Source organism: Coloeus monedula (assembly GCF_965178545.1).
Source record: "Coloeus monedula genome assembly, chromosome: 1".
Lineage (NCBI taxonomy): Eukaryota > Metazoa > Chordata > Aves > Passeriformes > Corvidae > Coloeus > Coloeus monedula.
Genome location: NC_138781.1, coordinates 146372466 through 146395698, shown reverse-complemented (window position 1 = coordinate 146395698; position 23233 = coordinate 146372466). Strand labels below are relative to the sequence as shown.

The 23233-nt window shown below is 35.7% G+C and overlaps 1 protein-coding gene across 1 annotated transcript in view; it reads left to right on the top strand.

Annotated features, from left to right (window-relative positions):
- Window positions 1-1246: 1246 nt before the first annotated feature.
- Window positions 1247-23233, top strand: part of TAF2 (TATA-box binding protein associated factor 2) — a 38489-nt gene continuing 16502 nt past the window's right edge. Inside the window, exons 1-12 of the mRNA XM_082293979.1 lie at window positions 1247-1379; window positions 2413-2567; window positions 4750-4864; window positions 4965-5074; window positions 5747-5812; window positions 7752-8004; window positions 11416-11556; window positions 12881-12991; window positions 14322-14515; window positions 15060-15199; window positions 20809-20878; window positions 22385-22494. Of these exons, the coding sequence (XP_082150105.1) occupies window positions 1308-1379; window positions 2413-2567; window positions 4750-4864; window positions 4965-5074; window positions 5747-5812; window positions 7752-8004; window positions 11416-11556; window positions 12881-12991; window positions 14322-14515; window positions 15060-15199; window positions 20809-20878; window positions 22385-22494 (1537 nt within the window). The 5' untranslated portion in view covers window positions 1247-1307. The remainder of the gene's footprint in view (window positions 1380-2412; window positions 2568-4749; window positions 4865-4964; window positions 5075-5746; window positions 5813-7751; window positions 8005-11415; window positions 11557-12880; window positions 12992-14321; window positions 14516-15059; window positions 15200-20808; window positions 20879-22384; window positions 22495-23233) is intronic.

Below are 23233 nucleotides of genomic sequence, written 5' to 3'. Positions count from 1 at the left end.
TTATTGCAGGGTATGTTTTTATGGGGCCATTAATATATGCCTTGGGTGTGTTGTGTAGCACAAGGCCAAGATCTCAAGCTGCCCAAGGCATGTATTACCAGTCTCATAAAGTACATCTTGAGTATATTGTAATACCTGTTGTTTTATTTTTCTTTCAATGTGAATTTCAAAGGAAATTAAGTATAATGAATGTTTTTAATGCTGTTATGAAACTGCTTTTTAGTAAGAGGATAAGAGAGAACATGAAGCCAGAATTTTGACGTGAGCTATTTCTGGAGTGGTTAGTAATTTTCAGGCTTTTTTACGGTATCATCAGCTTTCTGTTTCTTTGCTCCTTTTTCTTTCTGCTCTCAGATACCACCTTGTAGTCTTAGACTGAGATTTCTTAGTATATTGTGGGTAAAAAAGTATTAGGTCAGTCATCTGTGAAGTACTATTAGTTACCAGTGTGAAGTGGCAGGGTTTTTATTTGCCTGATATCTGTAGCTTCAGTATGTCTAGTTTAGAATGATTCCTCTTCCCTCTCCTGTAATTCTCCCACTGAGTAGTACTAACCACTGGAGGTAGAAAAATATTGCTAAATGTCAGATCACTAAGTGGATCTGGGTTTCAGTGACAAGCTTTTGCTGGGTTTTTATTTTCTTGCATAAATTGATCCAGTTATGACACAGCCTCACAAGGAGTTGTTTTGCTGTTAAGTAGTGTAACCAGTACCAAAATCAATCAACACTTAGTAAATTGAAGAAGGCCAAGAATGTGGGTCCTGGCTCAGTTGTAATTTGCAAGAAAAGAACTTTACAAGAAGTCAATCAACTGTATAATTTGAAGCTGGATAAATACTTTTTATACTGAGACCAAATTATTATATAATGTCTGAGCCACAACCTCAGTTTCCTCCTTGAATTTCAATTCTTCCATGGTTGCTAGCCCCTCCCTACCTCAGAACAGAGAAGTATCTAAAATAACAGGAGAATTGTGATAAGGAGAACTTCAGTGATTGCCTGTCAAGTGCCTATCAGTGCCACTGATCTCTGTACAGTACTTGCTGGATGCCAGGTACGTACACCTTTGTCACCTCTCTGGACAAGTGAGTGGTCATTTTAAGCATGCCATAATTTGTAACAAAAAGCAATACAAGAAGTTTTAAGTTGGTGCAGCTCTAAGCTTGGTTGCTGGGTTACATTTTAAGTTTCATTCAATAAAGGAAAAATAGAGAGCTTTTTTTTATTTTTTTTTTTTTCAGCCCTGCATCACATTTACATTTTTCTATCAAACACCCTCATACACTGTCCTGGGAATATTACACTATGTTCCAGTGTAAAGCACATCTTGTTATGAGACTGATTGAGAACAGAATTAGCATGGAGTTCATGTTACAGGTAGGTATTTAAATGATCATGTGGAATATAGAAAACTCTTTTGTCTTCAATTGCATTTCTGTTCTTTAAATGGAGTTCAGAGAAAAACAGAACAGGTCATCATAGGATTCCATCAGTTTTAGCAGGATTGAACAAATGTTAGGTCTTCTGAATTAGGATGAAGTTAGCTGTTTTTCTTAAGCATAATTTACAAAGCTTTTTATATTCTGCATATTCTCTTTAATCTTAGGGTGTTTCATTGGTTTGAGTTATTTTGATCAGTTGTTAACACTGAGAGCCTGTTTTACTGTCCCTAACTGGTGTTGCTGTGAGCTAATCTAATGAAATTATAAATTATGACAATAATGAGAGTCCAGCCTCAGCTCTCTCCATTATATAAAATTTTCAGTGCTAGGTGAAACATAGATGCTTATATTAAAGGAAGCATTTGAATAGAAGATCGTAATTTTATTCTGAAATACTGAACTTCTGCAGAACTGTAGTTTTTCTTCTTTACTAAATATCTTTTGTGACTTACCTTAGGAAGACTATGATGCTACAAATAAGCAGTTAGAAACTGAGTAATATTTTCGTATCAACTTCACGTTTTTGGGGGAGTTGGGGGTTTTTTCCTCGATTTGGGGTTATTTTTAAGAAAAACGTGTGTTACTGTGCTAGAGCTGTTATAGGTAGTTGTCAGGTTGAAAATACAGCAGAGAATCTAATGAATGTTTCATTTCTGAAAAAGGAGATATAGTCAGTGATTTCTTTTACTGTAGATAATTTTTGAAAGTTGATCATCTTCTAATTGATTTTGTGTATTTGTATGTATGTGTAACTTCCAGGAAGATACATTTGGACTGAAAATCACAATTTCTGGTGTGGTCAAGCAAGTAATTTCCCTGTAATGTCTTTATTTTGAAAACCTTTTTTTAAAGCCACTTATCAGAAAGTGAGTGTATTGACCTTTAGTTGCAATTCAACTGAAACTAAACAGAAAAGCTTATTGTATATATAAGTATTTAAGGAAAGTAATAACATTTTATCATTTTAGGTTTTCAACAAGTTGTTGAGTCTGGCCAGTACTGCTTCATCTCAGAAGTTCCAGTCACACATGTGGAGTCAGATGTTGGTTTCCACATCTGGGTTTTTGAAATCTATCTCAAATGTCTCAGGCAAAGACATCCAACCTTTAATAAAGCAGTGGGTGTATCCTTTTTATTCTTGGTCTGGATTGTTAATATGGAGAATGAATTTTGGTTTTTAATTGGCACTATCAAAGGAACGTGAAGAGGAGTATGAAACACATTTGCATAAAACAGTGAAGTACATTATTCTGTGCATTAGATGTATATGTGAACCACAGGTTCACAATCTTTTCATAGTCCTTTGAACTATGCTGGCTTTTTTGCGTGTTCTGTACTAGAAGGGATTTCATTATTTTAAGGTTTCCTTTGAAAGAAGCACAGGAACTCTGCTGGAATTTAAGGCCAAATTATACTAAAAGGATTCCAGAGGACACTGCCCATAGAAATATGCTGAAGTTGGACATGGAAAATGCTATAGTCTAGTGCATTTTAATATGTGATTTCCAGTAAATCACCATGAAATAAGTAACCTAAAGCACAGACTATTAGTTTACAATATACTTTAATATCTTGGTAGCTTGTGTTAGTAGTACAATTGCAAGTAAAATAAACCTCTGTCTGTTGATTCTTCAACAGACAGATTTTAGTGATATTAGTCAAGAAATAGGGTTTCTTATTTTGTATTGATATGAGGGGAAATTTGAAGTTGCTCCATTTAAGAGGTTTAATTGTTAGTTTTATTTAATGTGACTCCAGGCTAGAATTGTACGTGACTGCAGCAAGAACATACCTTAAACAAAAGTAGGTATTTGAGCTGACTTAACAATGTTCATGCATCTGAATATCTTAACTAAAAAGCACTGTATAATTAGTATTTATAGAGTAATTTGAGAGGTTAGTATTTTATTTGCATCAGAAGTAGTCATAAAGTATACATACACATTATTCTAATTTCCATACTTCACTGTGCCAAGCATTTGAGAAAAATAGGAGCTGTATTATGTACATATTTTCACACTGCAGCTACATCTAAATGTCAGTGTTACTATCAGAGCTGGGGGAATCTTAACTACATCTGTTCTGTAAGGAAGAAAGAATTGTAATTCATACATTTGGGGATTTTTTCACCTTCTCTGTACTTTGGCCCCAAGGCTGATCCTGTTAACTGTAACTTGCATCTAATCCTGTGATTGCAACCTGCCTGCCATGCTTCAAACCCTGCTATTCCTGTGGCAGTTGATTTTCCACCTTGTGAGATCGTAGCAGGTCTCTATGTTGTTTGGGAGGAGATCTTACTGCTGTTAATAGTGCTATCTTCTGCCGTTAGCAAGGGCTGTGTTGATGCTGAGTTTAAACCTTGTGCTGAATAAACCACTAAAAATGTCTTAAACTCTTACCTGATATCACAGAGCTTCATGAAGGCAGCCTCCACAAACAGAACCAGTGTGAGGTATTTAGCCAAATGGCCAAATTTTGGGAGAAAAGTTAATAACCCCTGTATGATAAGAAGTGTCTTTGAATATGGAAGCTCCTCCCTTAAATGTTGGTACATGAAAGAACAGATTTTCCTTCCTTGCTTGTCAGAGACTTGTGAGAGTGTGCATTACACTAAAATGCTTCATTTTAGTATTTTTGTTTACTATAAGTAAGGTGTAGTAATGGCTGTCATACAGAAATGAATGATTAAATTATTCACAGGAAAAGTTGTCTTGAAGGAATCGTTGCCTGGGCAAAAATGTAGAGTGAGATTGTTACTTTTTATCATTCATATTGTACACTCTCATGTATATGTGAACTCATACACACACACATGTGAATGCTCACATGGCCCAGTTTGAAAAACTGCAATAAAATAATGGAGTTAAATGTAGTGTGGGTAGAAAACAAACTAATGTCTACATTTTCCCCTTAGTTTTATTTAACTAAAATACATAGTAAAACAAACCATATACTGAAGTCTTACTCAATTACTTTCTCTGAGAGCATGCCAAGGACATTAGATGTGGTGGAGTCCAGAATAATTTTTCATAATGAATTTCTTCATACTAGGTGGTTTTTATTGCACTTCAGTTTTTCTCCATAAGAAACATGACTGGACATTAAAGAACTATTTGAAGAAAAAAAGATTAAAAGAACCTAAACCCCTAGAATTTCGTGAATGAACATGGGTGTTTTCATTTCCAGATTTTCTTGGAATGGGTAATTCTAGGAATAAAGAAGCATAAAGCAAGTGTTAAGAATTGAGAATTATGGTTTTTTATAACTATTGCATTGAGGACTAGAATTCCTATACTGCTTATTAGGGATCAGAGTGGAGTGGTAAAATTTTATGGTAGCTTTGCGTTTAATAGAAAACGGAATGTATTGGAGTTGGAAATAAAACAAGATTACACCTCTCCTGGGACTCAGAAATACGTGGTAAGGTCCATTTTCTATATTTTACCTACACATACAAGTATGATGTGTACATTAATAAGCATAGGTTTAATGTTAATAACAAAATCTTATGAACTTCAAGGGTCCTCTTAAAGTGACAGTGCAAGAACTTGATGGCTCATTCAACCATACATTGCAGATTGAAGAAAACAGTCTTAAACATGATATTCCTTGCCATTCTAAAAGCAGAAGGTAAGAACTACAATACTAACTGCAGGTATTTTTAGTATGGCTGTATGAAAACATACAGGGCATTTGGTGATAAACATATTCTTTTTCTTTCTTATTCTTACTAAATAAAACTTACTTGTGATGTAAGTGGAAAATTTCTTACTGTTAGGGACAGCAGGAGACTTTACACAGTTCTTAATTATAAGTCATTTTGTAAAACTTTTATAAAGACCTAATTTATGTAGAATTAGTTGCATGAAGACTCTAATTAATCAAATTATTCAAAATGCCATTGAATGGGAGCCACAAATTAGAGGGAAGACAAATGTAGGCCAGAGGAGTGCCTCAAGTGAAGAGGTTGCCAGGACTATTTGGTAAATCAAGGGAACAAGAAAAGTGACATACTTCCCAAATAGATTCTCTCCATTTTCTAATGCATTTTAATAATTACTTTGAATTCTGCTTCTCAAAGTTCTATGTTTATGTGTAATTGTAAAAATGGTGGAAGTAAAAATTATAGAAATGGATGCATAGCTCAAATTTGTAAGTATTTTTTGCTGGAGAGAGCATTATGTTTTTATGTGATTAAATACACAGAGTACTTTTTGCAGTCCTTAACTCCATTTATAAACATATATTTGCCAGTCTGCTAAGTATACTTTTTTTTTCTTTCTATTTTCTCTTTATTAATAGAAATAAGAAGAAAAAGATTCCACTGATGAATGGAGAAGAGGTGGACATGGACCTTTCTGCTATGGAGTAAGTTAGCTTGTTGGAGTTTCCCAGTGTGAGTCTGAGCCATGTTCCCCTTGTCTAAAGCATGCTATTTTGAAGGATTGGATAATAATGTTGTACTTCATTATATGAGTGACCACTTCCAAAACTATCCCACATTTCTTTGTCTTCTTTGAGACTTTTTTGCTGCAGCCGGGGAAATGCTGGCAAAGTGTAAAAAGTATGGGTTGACCAATATAATCAGATTTTATAAAAAACTTGGGCATGGTAGGGTGATGCAATAAATTACTTGACTCTAATACATTTCCAATGATACCTTTCAGCTGACTTTATAGGTAAAATGTAAACAAGAATTTGTTTGAAACTAAGAGCCATTTTTGTTGGATGAAGACCATTTAACTGCCACTAATACAGACAAGTTCCTGAAATCTGTAATTACAAAAGAATTCTTCTAGATTAAAAATAATGATGAAGTGCTTCACACTGAAATCTACACTGTCATTAATTTCAGTTGGAACTGTTAAGATCTTTGGAAGCAAATTGTTGCTCAGTGTAAATACCTGCCTTACCATCCTTGACTTGGAACCAGTAGTGCCCTCAGAAATAGTGAAGGTGTTGGTATCTTGTTTTCTGGATGAGGGAAGTAAATAATCTGCTCTTGAAAGCCACTGGTGGCTCTTTGAAGGATAGATTGCTTGTCACCTTAAAAATGTTGCAGATTCTCAAAATTTAACCTCATCTAATATATGATGAGAAAAAATTTTATGACGTGCTTACATTGAGCAAGTTATTGCTGTCATTTTCATATGACATTGGAAATAGGAATCATTTTAATTGTATTAAAGGATAATTACCCTAAATATTTGAGTATTTTTGATCAATTATGCTCAGGTGCCTACTGTATTATCCTGAGATGAGACTTCAGGGATCTTAGAATGACCTTTGAACTGGTATAGAATTTTATGCAAGACACTTGCACTTTATCTGATAACCTAATCTGTGGCATGGTCATTCTGTTGTCTGGTTTGGACTCCTCTGCTGCAAGCATGTATGATAATACACATTCTATCCTATTTTCTAAGTCTTGTGTATACACACTTTCACTGTCTTTTCTTCTCTAGCTACTATCTTGATGGTAATTCTAGTTCTTCTACAAATGTATTCAGAAATACACATCATATTTATAATTATGCCCTTTTCATCATTCCAGACTCTCCTAATGCCATGTCGGTATTTTGGGGTTGTGATTTTTATGTGGAAAAATGACTAAGAGAATATATTGCGTAATTCGTGCTTCTTGCTTCCATAAATTATTTCTGCAGTCATGGTGCTGTGTGAATACTAAAGTGTATTACTTTTTTTTTTACTAAAGCGTAAAATGCTTGTTTGGGTGGAATACAACTGGGTTATTCTGTCTGTAGGATAATTTTAATCCTGTTGGTTAATGCTTTCACTTTTATCATCATTTACATCGTTACCCTTGTCAGCTTTCATCATAGCATGTGAGTGGTTGTAAAGGAGTTTCACATCTTATTGATTAAAAAAAAGTGTATTTACCACCAGATTTTCTTTCTTGGATTTTTTTTTGTAGTCCTAACCTTTAGAAGGTGATAAAGTGCTTATCAGTTAGGAAAATTGTTGCAACTGAGGAAGTAGAATTAAATACACTGAGATTATACAGTAGTTTACCATAAACAGAGATCTGTAGGTTTAAAATACTAAAACAGTATTCACTTTGATGTATTAGAGGTTTGGACAGATTGCCCTGGGAGGCTATAGAATTGCCATCCTGGAAGCAGGAGATTGGACCAGAGACTTTCAAAAGTTCCCTCTAACCTATATTCTGTTATAGTTCTTTGAATTTAAATACTTTACAAATAACTCATAACAAGTTAGGAGATCTTTAGAATTTCTGTAGTCTTGAAATTTTATAAGCTATTAATGTTTTTCATGTCTGTCTTAGTGCTGATTCCCCCTTGCTCTGGATAAGGATAGATCCCGATATGTCAGTACTGAGGAAGGTGGAATTTGAACAGTCTGATTTCATGTGGCAGTATCAGCTGCGATATGAGAGAGATGTGGTGGCACAAGAAGAAGCCATTCTGGCATTGGAAAAGTTCCCTACTCCAGCATCACGGCTTGCACTGACTGATATCCTGGAGCAGGAACAGTGTTTCTACCGGGTGAGAATGCTGGCCTGCTTCTGCCTTGCAAAGGTGAGGTTGTGTGGATGGGAGTAAGGGAGGAAATCCACTAGACTTTGTAAATGGCTGAAAATGGGTCAGAACTCATCACAGTTCCTAAATTGGCTTGATATTTAACTTCTTAAATTTAGTTGCCAAGTATTTTTAACATGACTGATTTGAAAGGAAAGTTGTATTATTTTAGTTTGTAAGTGGAGACTGCAGAAAGCTTTCATAATGGTCAAAATTGAGATGTCAGACATGAAAACCACAAGGGATTTTTCCAGATTTCATTAAGTGGCAGAAATAAAAGACTTTTGTTTAACTTTTTTCAGAACCAAAGTATATTTTTTGTTATTTTACTGGGAAGTTCCTTGGCCAGTCTGTTGAGAACTCTGAAGTGCTGAAATTCATCTTTTTCTAATTGGAATTCAGATTGCTGCTTTATGTCGTTTCAGATTGAATAAGGTCACAAAATAAACATCAAGTTGGGCCACAATTAAATATTAAGAAGCCAAATAATTGCCTTGAAAAAGGAAGATCTTTTTTTTTCTTAGACATACAATTAGCATTAAGAATAAAAATGAGTAAAACCCTAATTTTACAATAACAGAAAAACAAGAATTTCTAAAAATGACATGTTGGTGACATACTTTTATGGACATGAAGACATTGATTGCCAATTTGTAGAGTTCAGATTATTGTCATAGAGCTTGCTTTCTGCTGTGTACCTGTTGGGAATAATTTCATTCCCATACAGAAATAAAATGTTTGGCCATATTTTGAAAATCAAAATCCAAATGTTTTTGACAAACTATTTTAATATTATGAACCACTGATGTAAAACTGCCAGTGTATGTGCTAGTATTGGTGCTGCCAGTATCTGACTTAGAATATGCACTTTTCATGATGAATTCACTCGGAATATCTAATAGTGTATATTGCACAGGTAAATATTAAAAGAGCAGTTGTTGCAATATTTAAATGCAATAGTTTTTTTCTGTCTTTAACTTCTTAGGCAGTTGGGCTGCAGATAATCATTGCTGGTTTTGTTCAGTTGTAATTGTATGGAAAATCTTGGGTCTATGGATAAGGTGGTTGACTTACAGAAAAGAAGATAATAAGGCAAGCAAAAATTTTGGCTGTGACATTAAATGAAGGTGAAGTAGCATGGCAGAACAGAGTTGTAGATATGTTTATGTTAGTTATCTGGGAGGAAAGTGTAATGCATTCTATTACTTATTCCAACTTCAGGACATTAATGAGAGTAACTTCCTATTGTCATTGAGTTTAATTTTCTCAGCTTGTAAATATTCAGGATCTGTATTCTTTATTGAAAAAAGCCAAGTCCCTCGTGGTTATTCGGAAGGAGGGTACTTTTTTGTTGGTTTGCAGTTTCTAGCTGGGTTGCAGTTACTGTTGTCAAATGTTCTTGGTGTACTCATGTGAGACAGAGAAATTATACGTGACAATGCAGTTATCGAATTTACTACACTTTCTTGGTATATTTCATTGTAAAAAAGACTTCAGTCTCTCAGCCATGAAGTATCCAGGTGACATATTAAATCCTCATTGATAAATTAAGAGATATGTGTGAAGATACATGCACACACACTGTGCTGAGTCCTTCAGGACAAAAATACAGAGAAAGCAGCAAATAATGTCACAATCTTAATTCCTGAGAGTACACAAGCTGATTTCCCAGTTCAGATCCATTGCAGTGTGGGTGATGTGCTATAAACTTTACGATAGGAACACTACCACCACAAACTTCTCCCTCCCAAACATTGAGGAGTTTCATAGATGTGCATGAGAGTTACACCTTAGTCTGCTTTTTCATGCTGTGCTAAATTGAATGGAGAATGCAGAAATGGAGTGTGCCTTCTGCCTTTTTAACTAAAAATAATGCAAGAAACGCCACTTGTGTTACTGTGTGGGGAATGCACAGATTCATTTAGTTCAAAGTGTGTAATGTCTCAGTAGAATAAGTAGAAAAATCAGATTCTGTCAGTAAAGAGAAATTCAAATGAGTAGGAACACATTATAAGACAAAAAAAATACTGAAATGATGATGATTTAACTACTGTTGATTTTACTCGAAAATAGTTGTTCATCTACGGACTTTGTGAAATGAAATGCTTAAAATAAGAAGTTAATGTTTAAAAATGTACACCCTGATATTAATGGAATAGTGAGTATTTTGTAAACATAGTAAACTTTGGTATTTTGGGGATTGAGTTGTATTGGACACTGCTACATAAATTTCATATTTGCAGTTTTAAGTTCTTTATCATGGTTTCTAAGCAGTCTTCGGGATTAATCTTAATCTGCAGGAAGAATTATTGTAGCTTTCAGAAAAAGCTGTACCTGCATCTTTAGTTCAAACACTTCCGTTATTGCAAAGGGAAGATTGAGCCTGTCTGCAGTATTTTCCCTCTCTGACTTTCCTCTGAAGCCTGGATTAGTGGGAAGATGGGTTTTTAGTAACAGAGCACCCATCTTCCACAAAAGCAATGGTGAAATGGATTGCTGTGCATGTTCAGATAGCCTCTTGCTTTTCCTTCACTTAATGCATATGCAATAACCTTTGAAACAAGCTAAATAATTTGGAAGGAAGTCATCAAATTCAGTTTTTTCTTTGTGAAAACAGATTTTTTCCTTAGTTTGTGGTGGGTCTGTAGCAATGGAAATTCCTGCTACATCGTAGGGTGCATTGGTGCCATTTGTTTGTGTGCACACACATCAGGCAGATTAACCATCAGCAGACACAGGTGTCCTTGTCTGCAGACTTTCAGTGCTCCATACAGCAAATGTATGAAACCCAGGGTGCTGGAAAGGCATAAAAAGCAGTTTTGTCTTTGTGTAACCTTAACTACCTTACACCAAAGCAGACTATAATAATAAATAGTTCTCAGTGCACAGTCTTTTAGTGCATTACAATTAAAGTTAGAAGGAGCTGCCTTGTCTTAATTTTAGAGGTGGTCTTTAATTCATAGGGTGGCTGAGACCTATTTTAAAGTCTAGGTTGAGGTTACTGGCAGGGTAAATTTGGGAAGTTGGTATTGCAAAATCCCCTTCCATCACTGGCTTCTGTAAAGTCAGAGAACTTGGCATAGTAAACACAGAATTTTCATCTAAAATACATAGAAAAGAAAATAATTAAAAACAGAAGTTTATCATGGAAGGATAGTTAGTTGCAGATGTCTTCCAAATGGAACCATTTTCATAAAACTTACCTTTAATGTAGAGAAGATATATTGGGAATGTCAGTGAATACTTAGCTAATATAAGATAGTACACTCATGAAAGTAACTATCTGTTTAAAGGAGAGAATGTTCTTGGCAATTATCCTTTTTTATTATGGGAAATGTGTACTTTTTTACAGCCAAACTAAACTTGCAGTGGTCATGTTAATACAGTTTCCCTTCCCCTCTACTTACTCAGATTGCAAATTCCATGGTAAGTACGTGGACGGGACCACCAGCCATGAAGTCACTCTTTACCCGAATGTTTTGTTGTAAGACTTGTCCAAACATTGTGAAGACCAACAACTTCATGAACTTTCAAAGCTACTTTCTTCAAAAGGTAAAATTTATTTTTCTCAATGAATGTTTTAAAAGAATTGTCGAAATACTAAAATGTTCCCACAGTTGACAATTACAGGAACATGGATAGCCCAAGCCTCAATTATTCTGTAATAAAAGTCAAAGTAACTAATTCTTTCTCATATGGCTTCAGTTGTTCCTCCTTAGTAAAAAATCAATTAACAAATATTTAGTAATTTCTTCTGAGTAGCTGAAGTTAAATTAGCAGTTTCTTCAGGAGAATGGAGAATTTTATGTTATTATATAATAATTATTTGTAATTATTTCTGAGCTCGTTCTTAAATAACACTGTAACACTTTTAAGTGAATTCAGCAACTGCCTTTATTCTTTAATAGCAATTATACCATGCTGCAAGTAAAATCTTAAAACTCTTAAATTGGTGGGCTTTTTAGTTCAAGACATTGGATAATCCTTCTTGCCCTCTTCTTTCTGTTATCAAATCACATATCACTGCTGCTTATTTTGGTGTTAGCACAGGTTTTTTTACTGTAATCTATGATTTTTGGTTGTTCATTGGATAACAAAACTAATTACAATGTTTTTCTCTCAAGATTCACTTTACTGGGTGATTGAGTTCTTATTTCATAGATTTCATGTTACTGATATTATAAAAGACTCAAATTTTGGTTTTTTACTCTGTCCAAAACTGTTTCATCCTTCTTGTCATTCTTGGACCTTCTTTTTGTATTTTTCTGCTTTTTTTGTCATTGTTCATTCTTTACCACTAAATCTTCAATTTTTCTCCCTTTTTAATCCTGTGTGCCAAGTTTGAATATCTAGAGTAAGATTCCTAAATATATGTCAAGTGGAGCCTAGACATCTGCTTAGCTCATTCTAAAATAAATACCTAGTCAGAGTAGCACCTGTCTGGCTAGTAATTCTTCAGGCTTCATTCACCCTGTTGGGTCTATATGTCTCAGTCAAAGTGGAAGCTTAGACATTGTGTCCACATGAAACACTCAAATTCAGTGTCTGTCTCAAAATAAATTCCATCATCATTTTCTGTGTATCACTGGTTTTCAGTTGATACTTTTTTAATAGTGTCTTGACTTGGGAGTCTGGTTTTGGATATACTTTTTCTTTTTTTTTCCAAATAGCTGTACTGTCACTAATTACTGAACAATAACTACATAGTTTATCTGATCTGAAAATTATACTTTCAAAAAGTATGTAAATACAACTTTTCAGACACTTGCTATTGTAAATTTGTTAATTGCTGATTTTCAGGATGTACCTCTTTCCAGGGTATAACTGTCATTTCCCTAATGTAAAGAGTGATGTTAGTATTAATTTTATTACACAGACTATGCCTGTTGCCATGGCCCTTCTGAGAGATGTTCACAACCTTTGTCCTAAGGAGGTTTTAATGTTTATTTTGGATTTGATCAAGTATAACGATAACAGGAAGAATAAGGTAAAGACAGTGTTTATTTTAATCTCTTACTTCTTTTTTTGTTGAAAAAAGTTTTAGTTAATACCTGCATGACGTTTGATACCACTACTGTAAATACTTGGCTCAGAGTTGATGCAAAGGTGATGTGCTAAACTAAATGGTAAATGTTAGAGAATGTTCTCTAACTGACATTCTATGGTGGCACTTCTTGGATATTTCAAGCTCTGTGTGCTTGTTTGACTTACTAAGGACCTGCCTGTGGCACACATACTTTCCTTGCTTTACTCTTTTTCATTAAAAATACCCAAGTGTTTGGAGAGAATGTAGCATGCAAAGTTAAGCACTGGTTTTTATGATGGTTTTTTGACCTTGAAAAGAATATTTGGAAGAGCAAAGAAAGGAAATAATCTTTTTTTAACAATATACAGGACTCTGTGTTTCTGTGTTTTGAATATCAGTTCTAGTTCACAGAACTGGATTGTCTTCATCTAGTTAAATAGCAGCTGAACCACAGGTTAATATTGTTCCATCACTAAACTGAAACATCTGGGTTGGAAATGTCACCTCAAGTTCCTTCCCACACAGACCGCTTCTGAAGGAGGATTAGATGACCTTTGAGATCCTGAGATGATAGAGAATTCTAGCTCAGAGCCCATCATAATCTTCCCAATTAAGTATCCAAAGTTAAGTGGAACCAGTCTGATGTGTGTTAAGCCTAATTTTTTCTTGTGTGTAGAACACATACTGTAACAACACTTGTTGCTTATTACTGAAATAAGGATGATGGAGGGTGGAGAGGTAGAGAGTTGGACACATGAATCAGTAGTCACAGAAAGGGGTGAGGTGTGCTGACATCTTCTTACCACTGAGGGAGAGATCCAGCCTCACTTTTCCACGTCCCTTCTGCACGTTTGACATCTTCTGCTGGATCTGACAGATGTGGGGCTTGTTTAGGTTAAAGTAACTAACACTCAAATCCAGTACTTCTTTCTGCTTTTGTAAATTTTATTTTTATACTTTTTGCTGCTTACTAACACAACTAACAGATGCAAAGGCGAGCATAACGGAAGGGGTGAAACTATGAGCCCAGGTAAGAGGGGTGGATGAAGAAGCGAGATTTTCTTCACTAAGCAGCAGTGAGCTCATTAGTTCACTTCAGAAGCTCATGAAGTTGCTGGCTGGATTAATGGTATGATTTTCAGAACTAATTTTTTCCTGGTTTGCTTTCTCATGCAGTGTCTCCCACTGTCTCGGCTTTAAGATCTGTTCTGTGACAGAGTTTAAGCATTTCTTAGCTTTGAAAGAATATATATCATTATATTTTCTTGTGTTAAATGTTGGTTTTATTTAGTTTTCAGACAACTACTATCGTGCTGAGCTGATTGATGCCCTAGCCAACTCTGTAACTCCCGCAGTCAGTGTGAACAATGAAGTTCGAACATTGGATAACTTAAATCCTGATGTACGACTTATTCTTGAGGAAATTACCCGTTTTCTGAATATGGAGAAGCTTCTTCCCAGTTACAGACATACTATTACAGTCAGGTAGGGTTTAATGACACTACTTTTCTTGGGTTTTATGTACCTTTCTGTAGTTAGCTTTTGAGATTTTAGCTTGTTTGTCTTAATCTTAAATGTCAAATTCCTTTCAAGTTTCAAAAGCTGATAAATGCAAGTTTGTCTTGATTGCTTTATTTTTCAGCATTAATTTCTGTCAGTGTAGACTTTTAATACCAGGTTGATCGTGCCATGCCTCTTTAGGAAGAGCATTTATGAAAGTTTTGCCTTGTAACAGTAACTAGAGCACACACATCATCTGAGCTGTGTTTTCTCTAAATTTTTATGGCTTTACTGAAACCAAGCAATGGATTTGACAGGGTGGAGAATTTAATTTGTGTTTCTGCCTGATTCAGAGGTAATAAGAGCTGTATGTTAATGCTGTGAAAATAATTGTAACATGGAAATCATGTTAATATGGATAACATAATTCAGAAAATCTTCAGTATTCAATTTGGGGAAAGGTAGTTTTGTTTTTCTTGGCTGGTATTTCATAACCCTGATGTAAATTTTCTCTTTCTACCATGTCTAGCTGTTTAAAAGCTATTCGAGTGCTTCAGAAGAATGGTCATGTCCCAAGTGATCCTGCTCTCTTCAAGTCGTACGCAGAATACGGGCACTTCATAGATGTACGAATAGCAGCATTGGAGGCTGTCGTTGACTACACAAAAGGTACTTTTTTTCCAAGTATTTTGACATTTTTTAACAATTCTCATACAAATGTAGGGCTTACCTCATTAATATTAGGTTGAAATTGTGTCCACCAGAAGAGCTTGTATGATGACAGCTGTATTAATAAGAAACTGAGATTTCTATTATTGCTTTGTCCCAGCAAGTATAAGTGTGATGAAGATGTGCTGAACATTGTTTCTCAGTGCTTTGCAAATTGAATCAGATACCAAAGTTTTGAAATAATAAGTGGCAGTAAGGGGATTTGGTAATTTCTCTTGAACACTTCAGTGACTTTGATTTAGTTGATTTCAGCCATAATTTCTAGTCAAAGTCCTTGATTTTGCTTTACCTTTTTCCTAATATCTTTATTGTGCTTTTTGCATGCATATTATGGTTATAAATATTGGAAACAGATTATTGTAGAGATATTTTTGCTGATTATGTTTTGCCATTCCTTATGCATAGCTTATGTTTGTGAGATGTTTACATTCTTTTAATATTGCCTTTATCCAAGTCGACTATTGCCGGTCCATGAAAAAAAAAATCAAACGGGACAGTTTCTTAAATGCATTGTAGTTGAAACTCAATCCTGACAGATTTCTAATGCAGTTAGAAATTACAGCTTCAGTGATTTGCATTCCATAAAGTTAATTTAGTATTATATTGCCCCGTTCATTTATTTGGGTTAGTCTTTTTTTGTTCAGCAGATTTGTAATACTTTTGTGTTTGAAGGTTTATACCTTTCAGAGTGGCCAAATCCTTCAGTTCTTCCTCTGTAGCAGACTGGTGGACGTAGATTTCTAATTATTCTGTCTCAGATTTCATGGGTTTGTTTTGTTTTCAGGGTAAAGGAGAGTTTCCTTTGCTTGTTACATGAATAATTGTTTTCTCCCTTTTTTAAGGGCTGTATTACTTTGACATTACTCCTGTTATTCTATCCAAAGACTTCTCAAACTAGATGAGCAGTGGGAGGTTTTAAGGTAGTTAGATTCTTTGAGTGAATGCATTCAGTGGAACTCAGGCATCCGCTCACAGACTGAAACCAGGCTGTCATTCCAAACAGTGGGTAACTGTGAGGGAGCCTGTGTGCTGAGCAGCACTCAGGCTCCCTCCTGTAATCCACCAGACACTCTGTATCCATAACCCACTGCACATAGACCATTTGGTAATCCTGTGAGTGGTAAAAGCTAGAATTCACAATTGTGCTAGTGCTATACATATCTCTCATTGGTGGGCTAATTGCTTTATTCCACCCTTCATAGAATGTTCATGGAAAGATTTGCTGGAGAATAGAAAGCTTACTCGTCAGCTCTTTTCCTTTAGAATAATGTCACTAATTCATCCCACCCTTTGGAAAGACAAACTGATAGAAATAATGTTTTCTCATTAAATTCTTGACCTTTTATGGATGGTATTTATAGTTAATAAGTGGCTTGGATAAGAAAGCATACTATAAAGTAATAAAGTACATCTTTAAAACAGTTGATCAAATGGGGTCCTGTATAAGCAAGATAGTAGGGTAAGTTGCTTGAAACCTTGTACAGGAAGCTAAAACTTGAATGGTAAAAAGTAGATTACTTGAAATCAGTGGTTGAGATGATGAACAGAGTTTTTGACAGAGCTCACTGTGAAATCTGAAAATGACAGACCAGAATACTACTGCGCCTAACTGCCTTGCCCCTTGCCAACAGCTTTTTCTTGGATGCAGAGGTAGCAGATGCAAATACCTATCTGCTATAAAGTCACTACAGTTCACCACACAGCCTAGTGTCTAGCTGGTCATCACTGTCATTTCTCAAATACAAGCTTCCAGCACTGAACACAGGAGCTTCTGCTCCTGCTGTAAGACTGGTGAGTTTTTGGTGGAGGGGATGATCTGGAAACACAGTTTGCTAACTGACTTCTTCCACTACCCATAGAGAAGCTAGCAGTGCTTGTCTTGCAGAGCCCTAAACCTGGCTTTAGAAGGAGAAATGATTGGCCATGTGTTGCCAAGAGATCTGATTCTTGTTCCCAGTTACCTGGTTTCCAGTTCACACTGGATGCAAACCAGCAGCTATCAAAAGCCTGTTGCTTGTGCCAAAGCTGGCTTTTAACAGTTCTTGTAAAGGAAGCTGACAGATTTTGTAATTTCCATAAAAAGGAAAGTCTGTGTTTTCTGGGTGGAACTTTTAGAGTAGGAATAACACTACCTTTTTTTAAGTTACTTGAAAAGAAATCATTTCTCCATGGAACTGAATAAGTTGTTTTCTTTGCCATTAATAGCAAGGGTTTTTTTCAGACATGGTAACTTTTTAAAATGCTTGAGGCAGCATACAAGGGCTTTGACAGTTTATCTAAAGTGGCTTGAAGTGAACAGAGTTTACTGACTTTTAAAAGTTAACTTGTGAGAGCTATATGACTATTAATAGTTATTTGCATGGAACAAGGCAGTTGCATACTTAAAAGAGATAACCACAAACTATTCTAAATAAATAACCATTATCAAATTTGATGAATGTTAAACTTCAGTGTCAGAGATGGTCTGCTGCGATTGAGAACTGAGACAACACTGCTTATAATTTGAAAAAAAATCACAAGGGGATTTTTGTTTCCAAAAGCAATGACTTGTGTTTATATCTATCAGAAGTATGAAAATCTACACATGCTGCTTTTCCCACAGCCTTCTCCTAGACAAACTGGCAAGCTACAGACAGGATGGGTGGTTAGTGCAGTGGGTAAGAATTCAGGTCATGGGCCACACTGAGAGCGTGGTGATCAGTGGTTTTTACTCAGGCTGGCAGTCTGTCACAAGTGGGTCCCTCAGGGAACATCTTCAGAAATTATGTGGAGAACATCACTGAAAGCAGCCTCACCAAGTTTGTTGATGACAAAGCTGGTTGTGAGGTGGACATAGCGGAAGGGAGAGACATCTCACAGAGAGACCTGGGCAGGCTGGGAGAGCGGGTGAGCGACTACTGGATGAAGTTTAACAAGTGCAAGGTCCTGCACCTGGGACAGCATAACCAAAGAGCCCAGAACAGGCCAGGATCTGTGCTTGGGGAGCAGCATCACTGAAAGGGACCTGCGGTCTTGGTGGATAACAAGCTGACCTCGAGTCAGCAGTGTGTGGCTGCAGCAAATCAGATCCTGGGCTGCATCTGCAGTGGCAGTACTAACAGAGACAGAGATATGATCATCCCACTCTACTTTGTACTCAGTCTGTACTTCCAGCAGTGTGTATAGTTGCAGCCCTCACAGTTCAAGAAAGTTGTGGGCAGACTGGGGTCCAGAGAGGGACCATGAAGATTATCAGGGGGCTGCAGAACCTGCTCTGTGAGGGAAGACTTGACAGCATTAGGTCTTTCTCACTGGAGAAGAGAAGGCTTAGGAAGACTTCATCACAATATCCCAGTACTTAGAGAGCAGCTGCAAAGTGGATGGAGTGTCTCTCTCCTCCACATGGAAAGGAGAAGGATTAAGAAGTTGCACCAAGAGAGGTTTCATCTTGATACAAGAAAAAATGTTTTTACAGTAAGAACAGTCAGTCAGTGGCACAGCCTCCCCAGGGATGTGGTGGAGTCCCCATCACTGGAGGTTTTCAAGGTGCAGTTGGACAGAGTGCTAGATAATCTCATCTAGGCTCCCTTTCCCACGGAAGGTTGGAGCAGATGATCTTGCGAGGTCTCCAAACCAGGCTGGCGTATGGTTTTTCTGGGTAATAAGATTGGTTCTGCCTGAGGTCATGTTTAATTTGTCATTGCTGTCCAAACTGTTTCATAGTTCCTGTGTAAATTTGAGGAGCTGGTTAAATGCATTAGTAGCAAAGCTTTGGAAGCCTTGAAGACTTGGTTTACACTATAAGGCAAATAGCAGGGAAGACTTACTTCATCTCTAGCAGAAATAAGTTTAAAATACAAAAAAAAAAAAAAGATTACAAAAGTATGGTGTTACCCACTTCCGTTATCCAGTACTGCCAGCTAAAGGATTTATCTCTCAGACTTCGCATTTTCTAGCAAAAAAGCATTTTAAAATACCTTCTGTTAGTCAAAGTAATTACAATTTGCTAATGATTGTGACTTCATGTTTGCAGTGTTGTAATTCTTTGCTGTGTGGTAATACAATATTATTTTTGTTACATGCAAAACAACTTTTGTTTGCCGTGTTCTAGCTGCCTTCTGTTCCAAGCCAGAAAAAGCAGCTGTGCACTGAGCTGAGCACAAGCAGTCACTACTCCCTTAAAAGTATGTTCTAGGCATAGTTTTTCAAAGATTTCTCTGGATTTTAAGGCAAATCTGAGATTGTAGTTCTGATGTGTATGGATACAAATTTGCTCTGGCATCATGCAGAACTGTGTAGCTGTGCTCTGAACAGCGCACTGTGTGAGCTAATACATTCTGCCTCCAAACAGGGTTTACTGGAGCCTCACCAGTGTAACCAGTTTTGTTTTGGTTGGACTGTAGGAAGAGCAGTGCTGATTCACAAGTGGCTTGCAAATGACTCTTCAGACATCTTCTAAGCAATATTTTAATGTAGTTGCCTTCTCCTAGCCCAGAAAGGGGTCTTATGTTTTAGCTGTCCAAAGTATTTCTAAAACTTGTAATAGAACTAAAGTGCTGGTTCTTCTAGTATTAATAAATGACTCTTCTGTTAAAAGCAACTTACCCTACTGAAATAACAACAGAATAATAGGTATAAGAATTGGTTGGATGAAAGAAGTTATATTTTAAAATTGTTGACTGAAAACTAACAGAAATAAGGAAGAAAAGTTGAACTGAGGTATTTAGAACTGAAAGTATTATTGGCTAGGGGAAGAAAGACTCTTTTGCTAGGACCACAAAATGAAAGCAACAGAAATGTTTTTTGACCTGTCTATCCAGTAATGATTAATACACCCTCTTCATTGTTTTAAAGAAAGGAGAATACTGCTATAAAAAATCTTAGTTATGCACCTGACAAAAAGATCACATAAAAATTCTTTCATGTTTTGTGTAATGAGTCATGATATCCCATATTTTGCAATACTACTCTGATAATCAAAGGAATTTTGTAATGTAAGTTACATTTCAATCTAACAAGCTGACTTCGTTTCCAACAGTGTCAAACAGCAATTTTCTAGAAGCATGAGCTGATAGGTTTCAAAATCCATTTTAGTTGCAAAGTATAATGATCTAAAAAACTAATGAAGGCTACTGAGGGGAGCTGTGACTGCAGTTTTATATAAGCCCTGTAGTATTCCTCTTTCTATCCTATTTAAAGATAATCCTTCACAGATTCCTGTGTATGAGAGTTGTATATTCTCTACAGAAAATGTTATGCTTCTGATTCTTGAAAACTGTTCAGTTTAGGAAGCTCACAATATCAAGATGAGCCTTTACTCTGATTTCCCCAGTCAGTGCTCATGCAAATAGTCAAATTGGTTGTTATTGAACAATTGAGGCATGGAAGAGTTTTGTAAATGTTTCTATTTCAATGTAAAGTAAAACACTTATACTTTGAATTTGCTCTATAATTAGTGGAATTCCTCTTTAGTTGCAATCACTCAGGCTCTTCATGTGCTAATTCAGGAACTCATGATTGTCTTCATCAAAATCCTTCTAATAGGCATTTTGGTTTATTTTGCTTTGCAGTTGATAGGAGCTATGAAGAATTACAGTGGCTACTTACTATGGTTCAGAGTGATCCTGTACCCTACATAAGGTGAGTTAATAAAGAGACAGGTTTTTTACCAGTGCTGAAGCTACTAAGTAAATTCTTCACCTGGAATCACTAGAATAGATCAGATCCTTAACTGCTTCTTTACAAAACTGTTTTTCCTTCTTGTTATTTTAGGTTAATTGAAACATGTTTTGATGTTTCAACAATTCGCATCTCAAAAATTAGTATATTCTGTTCTAATTCTGCATTATGTTGTTTTTGTCTTTTATGTTCTACCTTGTGGCAGAAGTCTGAAGTTAGAAATTATTTCCTGAACATAAATAAAGTGTATAAATATGATGTTGCATATGGCAGAAAAGACTTTGTGATGTTTAGAAAAGACAGTCTGAGACATAGTACACACAATATTTGGACAGCAAGGGGTGTAAAGCAATTGTTAGACTGTAGATGGGGTGAAAGGATCATGTGAAGATGTGGTGAAATTTCTAGTATTGCTTGTTTCAACTTTGTTTTCATATGAGTGGTTGGGTATTTTAGCACATTCATTACAAACCTGTGAACACCAAGGTTCATAATAATTGTTTTTTCCCAACACTTTATTCTTATGACCACCATTAAAATACTGAGTTAAGTAATATTACTTCTAATATAAAGTTGAATAATATTACTTTTACTCTCTCTCTCTATAGGTGATTTCGTACAAATGTCATAGCTGCAAGATTGTTCTGTTTCATTTCTGTCACTCTTGTTAATGAAAATAAATAGAGGTTTAGCTTCAGTTTAAGAAGGAGATTTAATTTGAATTGAGTGCTATATGTTAGCCTCTTCCAAAAGAAAATGCAGAAAAAAAAGTATCTGCAAGAGTCTTCTTGTTCCAAATGTGTAAGACAGCAAGGTGAAAGCTGGCTATACAGAGAAAAATAGTTAAAATAACAAGTAATGGAACAAAGAATTATTCGTGAAATGTTTTCAAGGCCAAGTTTGAAGAAACAAAAATGTATCTACTTTCAGCTCAGTGTGTAAATATTGTAAGCAATATGGTAAGTGCAGGATCTTCAGACACCAATGCAACTTAAGAGGTGGCAGTGTCTGTTTTCAGGAAAATGTGCAAGTCAGTGTTTTTGGGCCTGCCATTTTGTGTCCATCACAAACATTTGCAGTTATTTAAAAACTCTTTGGTATCAGTATGTAAGGAGTTTATTTGCCAGTGTTGCTGCTTCTTGGTAAATTTCCATGTCAGTGTTCAAAAAAGATCATTACTAAACAGAAGAGCATAATGTAGCCTACAACTGTTAACAGTTGCGTCTAAAAACATCCTAGTGCTTTGCACCTCACTTTTTATCTCTAAGTTATATTGCTGATGGTAAATCTGTGTCTATGCGTAATTGTGGACAGAAGAAAGAATTAAAGGCATAAAACATTGGTTAAAAATTTGGATTGAATCTTGTCATTTAAGAATTTTGTAAGAATATTGCAAACTAACAGACTTTGTATCCTTAGGGTTTTTCTTTTGGAAGATAATAAAGATTACTGTTCTGCTTCTTTCAGGCATAAGATTTTGGATATGCTGACTAAGAATCCACCTTTCACCAAGAATATGGAGTCCCCTTTATGTAATGAAGCTTTGGTAGATCAGCTTTGGAAACTGATGAATTCAGGTTAGGGTTTTTGATTTTTTTGTTGTTTTGCTGTGTTGGAGTTTTATTGTGAGGTTTTTTGAAATAAAGACTTCCTTCAGAATATGCCATGAGCTCTCTTAGTTTCAGTGATTAGAAATTGAAAATCCAGTCTCAGACGTTGAATATAATCTATGTACTTCCAGAACATTCTTAGTGACATAGGCTACCAAACCTTGTTTTTAATTCTTTTGTCTACTGATGTAGTGTGCTTTGATGTCCTTTTTCACAGAATGATACTTCTAATGTTCAAAAATGTTCAAAGGAAGCATTTCTTCAAATAATGGTGTCTGTGCCACACTTAAGAGTTTGTTTTATGTCTCTTTTTGTCCTCTTTTGTCTCTTTTACAGAGAATACGAGAGGACAGCATAGGTATAGATAATTTAAATGAGATTTTTAGAAGTGCATTATAGACCTAAAACTCAATTTGCCTTTTGAGATTAGGAAAGATCCTAGTGAGAGAAGGCTTGCGTCTTTACCATTGACCTGTTTTTCATTACTGACGCAGTTTTATCCAGTCCTGACAAGCTGCCCTTTAACATCTGGCACATTACTACATAGATTACATATAAACATTTATATAGCTTTTTTTAGGTCATTGCAGGCTTTCTGTTCTCTGTGTGTCATTATATTTAGTGTTTGAAAGTTTACAGCTACACTCCAGGGGTTGAAGTGGGGAGACTACTAGTAGTTCAGTTTCATAGGATTTTCCAAGTGTCA